Raw genomic sequence first — 5,100 nt, 5'->3', positions numbered from 1 at the left:
AGAGGAGACAGAGATGCAGAAATTTAACAAGAGATGGCTGACACAGGACAGCATCAGTACGGAACTAAGGCTCCATGGCGACCTTTGACCTGGTGAGATGCCTCCTCCCAGACCACTTGCAGAGGGGTTCCAGTTCTGAGCTAGGGGCCAGCACCAGTGGCAGGTCCCCAGCCACTGAAGCAGCAGCCTCTTAACAAGTTAGCATCTGGACAAACGCAGTGCCAGTCTGAAAGGGGCCACCTTGGGCACCCCACAGGTTACAAAGGCATTTGTGTGCATTTCTGGTAATCGTTGTTTATTATACATAGACATGGTTCAGGGCGTGCTGTGAGTGACACATCAGTTGGCCTAAATTTCCATGCTAAAACAAAGGTACAAATGTACAACTTTGGAATAAGTGATATAACCAAATCCCACTGCTTACCCACCCTCAGGCAGATTTTGCAATTTATGGGGAAGCTACAGAACTAAACATTCTGACCTGTTGGTATCTACTTTTTCCAGAAATAAAGCAGATAGACAGAAAAACCTATCTTAAAGGGCCCTAAATATATGACATTAAGTCATATGCGCTCAACCTCTGGCATGGCACTTAATGTCTCATTACTACTACTCTAGGCACTGGGAGTTCCGCCTCCCCTGCCAGGGAAGGTCTCGCGATAGGAGATTTTGACAGTAACATCCCCACTTCTACAGTGAGAGTGAGTGTGGCTCCCAACCTTATTTCCGCAGACACCCTTTATTACTCTTTTTTCACAAACCCAAATATTCGAAAACAAACCACATTTATGAAGTGGTATCTCCCCTCTTTAGTAATCTAAGAGTCCCCGCCATTATTCAATTGACCCCCAACTTCTGATGGGTATCACCTACCAGTTTGAAATTACTTTTGGCCAAAGAAAAATGTTCCAGTGAGCATATGTAGGAACTTTTAACCTGGGGGTCCCCGAGCTTCCTGAAATACACACAAATTCTAGTTACATAGTGCATATTCTTAGGGATAGATTTGGAATATGGCTCTCATGGGGGTTTGTGACCTGAACAAAATGTTAAATAACATTGCCACATAGCCTCACTGCGATATTTGATTATCATTAGAATTCTCCGAATCCTGGTAATTGCTGACAGGAATTGAAGCCAATGAACCTTTGGCCACCCCTGGAAACCTGAGTCCCTCAGCGGGGCAGCTCTATGGGGAGATCATCTCAGACAGAGCTGAGATACCTCTGTGACCTCCTGAACAGCTTTTACACTCTCCTCAAAAAGCAATCCACAGCATTGAATTTCTCTTTTATTTGAACATTAAGAAATTGCAGTGTAAGGACTTGGAAAACTTTCTCAGAACGTCAGTAACAGCACAAACAAGACATTGTGTGTCATCTATAGAACCAGTTTTGTTTTTTATTGAGGGTCATCAACCAGAGTAACATAAACGCTCCACTCATCTTCTTTTAAAGGGAGGAAGAAGGCACACAAAACTCTGTTCAACAAATGCAGATGAGGAGAAAGGACACAGTGTCCTGTTGTGGCCTGTGAGACAGGGATGGGCTGGGGAACCCAGGGGCAGAGGGAGGAGGAGGCAGGGACCCAAACGAGGGGGCGGGCAGGGACACAGAGACCCACAGAGAGCCCCTGCCCCGTAACAGCAGCAGGATGAGATGGCACAAGGCCAGCACGGAAGGGTGCTCGTGAAGCCCCTACTTCAGGTGTTATGGTGTTATGGTGCCGGTGAGCAGAACCCTGGGCCTCTGAATTACTGGGAGGTGCTGCCCACCTTGAACACAGTCAGGCCCCTCTCCTCCCTAGCACTGGGCTCCGCAGATTCCAGGGCCACAGCTGGGGGCACACCCCTTGCCTCTCTCTATTAATGTGCTCATTTTCAATAAGAGACAATCTAGCTCTCTGTGTTCCAACTGGAGTCAGAAAAGACAAGCCCTTCCGTGGATAGGGGTTTTGTTTTTGCAACGCATCTGGTGGCTGATGTAGCTCCCACTGAATTAAATGCTTCACGTCTAACTAGATTTGTGCCCAGCAGAAACAAAGAGGGAGAGAGAGAGAGAGAGAGAGGAAAAGAGAGGGGGCAGATGAGGGCAAATGGCCACAAGAAAAATACAAAATTGGTTTCTAAAATGTAAGGCTTCAATGAAAAATATAATTAAGACTTGACACATTAAAGTTTAAGGAGATCAACATTAATCTAGTTATTGACTTTTACAAAATAAGTAAAAATTTGAGGTAATACATTGCTCTTCTGTAAGTAGCCTTACTGATTATAACATTTTTTCCTTCTCAACCTTGGAGTTAAATATACTCAGATGAATGGAGGAAATATCTAGAAATCAGCCTGGAGTTAGCAGGAAGAGTATGGCTCCTAAAAGGCAGAGGAGTTTTACCCTTTAAACAATAAATAGAAATATTCTTTTAAAAAAATCACTATGTACAACTGTATACGCCACCACGTCACTGATTTTCCCGCAGTGATTAAAAATACTGAAGCCCCTGCATCCATCCTGCACCCACGTAGGGAGTCCCTGCTTTCTCCCTCAAATAAACTGCTCTTCTGGCCCAGAACACTTTGTTCTGTGTCTGGATACAGCTTTCTGCATTTTCCCCTCTCCACTTGGTTACCCTTTCTTTCTGCTGCACAAAAGCTGTTTTGTGAGCACTTCAGATAAAAACAGTGGATTTTAGCAGAAGCTAACCCTTGCTTCTGTTCACACCTGAGCCCAGCCAATGAAAACGGTTCCTACAGCTGTGCTTCAGAAGAGACTTGTGTAAGGGTGTGTGTGAGAACATGTGTGTGAGTGTGAGGGGAAGTGTGTGCATGGGCATGTATGAGAACATGAGTGTGCATTATGAGCATGTACATGTATGTGTGCACACGTGCAGTGTGAGGGCATTGTGTTGCAGGCAGGTACAGTGTGTGAGAGCATGTGTGTGTGTGCAGGTGTATGTGCATGCGCAGGTGTGAGCACATATGTGTGCATGCATGCTTGTGTCGGCTTGCATAGCTGCAGAGCACCCAGCCTCACCGTCCCTGCAGAAACCCAAGAGCTGGGGTTGGCGGCGCGTCCACTCACCCAGTGGTGGAGATGCTGCTGATCCTCACCCTTCCAATTTCCAAAACCCGGTTAGCTTGAGTTTCCAGCCTTCCAACAGCCCTGAATTTCTATTTAGAAGAACCCAAATCGGCCATCCTTGTGGTCCCCACCCTCCACCCAGCTGTCACCCACCGCTCAGACCAGGGCACCCTACCAGAATGGCACACACAGACTGCGGTCCACCCCAAAGGCAGAGGGTCTCCAGGACCTACATGAACCCTGGGTGGGGGCGCGGCTGAAAGGCATTTCCACCGCTGCTTCCTCCCCCACGAGCCGCAAGGTCACCTGTGGGAGCCAAGAGGTGGCCAGATGGTGCAGAAGGCATACTTGTTGGGTACAGACCACCCACAGGCATGGTGAGGGAGGGTGGTCAGCTGTCCCAGGCAGGAGGTGTGCCACTGGAGTCAGGCAAGCCTGTCTCATGCGGGCCCACCTGGATCACAGGTGACCCGGAGGGGTGTGGTGGACGTCAGACAAGCCTGTGTGTCTCCCCACACACAGGGTGCACAGGTGGGGTGGCATGTCCAGGAAGCAGGCTGTGGGCATCGGCTGAGCCCACCCTGTCCCACCAGGCCCAGGCCGCTCACAGTCGCCCAGATGGAGCAGTGCGCTCGGGAGGTGGGCAGTGGCATCTCGATGCCGCGCGTACTCTGGAGCCAGGGCTCACAGCGTGCTCAGGTGCGGCAGCATGTCCACCGGCTCAGCGCGGTCGCGCGCAGCGGCCGCCGACTCCACGCCGCGCAGCCACTCAGTGCACTTGCGCACCAGGCCCTCGTCCAGGGCCTCGGCCTCCTCCTCGTACTCCACGTCGTCGTACTTGTGACGCTCGTTGAGCAGCGACACCTTGAGCACCGGGCGCAGGTCAGCCGGCCGCGGGACGGGGTCGGGGACCTGGAGGCCGCCGGGCAGCAGCGGGGCGCGGGGCGGCTGCAAGCGACGGCGGAGGCCCGGGGCCGGGGACGCCTCCAGGCCTCCCGGGGCGCCGCCCCTCCCCGGGCCCACGGCCCTGGCCCGGGGGCAGGTGGCGAGAGGGCGCCTGGGGTCGGCGTTGGGCGAGGGGAGCAGCCGGCGAGGCCGCGCCAACAGCTGCTTCTCCAGGTGGCGCCTCTGGATGACCAGGACGGCCTCGGGGGTGAGGCTCAGGGAGAAGCGCACGGCATCGTCGGGCCCGGCCCCCGCGCCGGCGGCCCGCGGCCCCGAGGCTGTGTCCCCCGCGGGGCTGTCGCCGCAGCCGGCCGGCCGGAGCGCGGAGCACGTGGCCGGGACGCGCTGGCGGCCGGGCGCGGCCTGGGGCGTGGCGCGCGGAGGGGCCGCGCCGGGGGCGCGCCGGCCGGGCGGCCGCCTCAGGGTGGCCGAGGGCCAGGAGCTGGACAGCAGGCCCTCGGACCGCTCGGGCGGCCGCCTCTTCTTCTCCCCGGCCGCGGCGGGCGGCGGGGGCCCGGGCAGGGAGCAGGCGGGCGCGGCCGCCTTCCGGGGAGCGCCGGGCCTCCGGGGCGGCGGGCGGGCGGCGGGGACTCCCGGGGCGGGGGCGGACAGCGGCGGCGGCACGGGCGGGAAGGGCATGGCGCCTCCGAGCCGGCGGATCATCGGTGCCCTGCAAGGAGAGCGTGGCTCAGCCCCGGAGGCGCGCCGCCCGGCCCTGCCCTCCCTATCGGCGGCCGGGCCCGGCCCCGCTCCCTCCGCACCCACCTCCGTGCGGCCGCGGCATCCCCGGCTCCCTCGCGTCCCGGCGCCCCCCGCCGGGGGCTCTGAGCCACGGCACCCTCCGATCCTTCCGTCCTTCCGGGCGCGGGGGCTCTCCCCTAACCGCGGGGCTCCTCGGCCCGACCCGGGGGGACAGCCGCCAGCAGCCGAGCCAGGCGCGCCCGCAGAAGCCGAGCGCGCGGGCCGCTAGGTGCCGGCGGCGCCCAGCCGGTGTCACGGCGACTGTTCGCGCGACGAGCCAGCGCGGGGGCAGCGGGAGGGCGGGGCGCTAGCCTCCCCCCGGCAGGGGCGGGGT

General features: G+C 57.2%; 1 protein-coding gene across 1 annotated transcript; it reads right to left on the bottom strand.

Annotated features, from left to right (window-relative positions):
• Nucleotides 1–2,426: 2,426 nt before the first annotated feature.
• Nucleotides 2,427–5,100, bottom strand: PRR18 (proline rich 18). Its single transcript, XM_036926518.2, has 2 exons — nt 4,791–5,100; nt 2,427–4,695 (listed from the first exon to the last, which is right to left on the bottom strand). Exon 2 carries the CDS (start codon nt 4,686–4,688, stop codon nt 3,765–3,767), a length of 924 nt encoding a protein of 307 aa, XP_036782413.2. The 5' UTR covers nt 4,689–4,695; nt 4,791–5,100; the 3' UTR covers nt 2,427–3,764.

This window comes from Manis pentadactyla, chromosome 12, assembly GCF_030020395.1.
Source record: "Manis pentadactyla isolate mManPen7 chromosome 12, mManPen7.hap1, whole genome shotgun sequence".
Classification (NCBI taxonomy): domain Eukaryota; kingdom Metazoa; phylum Chordata; class Mammalia; order Pholidota; family Manidae; genus Manis; species Manis pentadactyla.
Note: the sequence above shows the minus strand (reverse complement) of the source record. Positions and strands in the feature narration are given on the sequence as shown.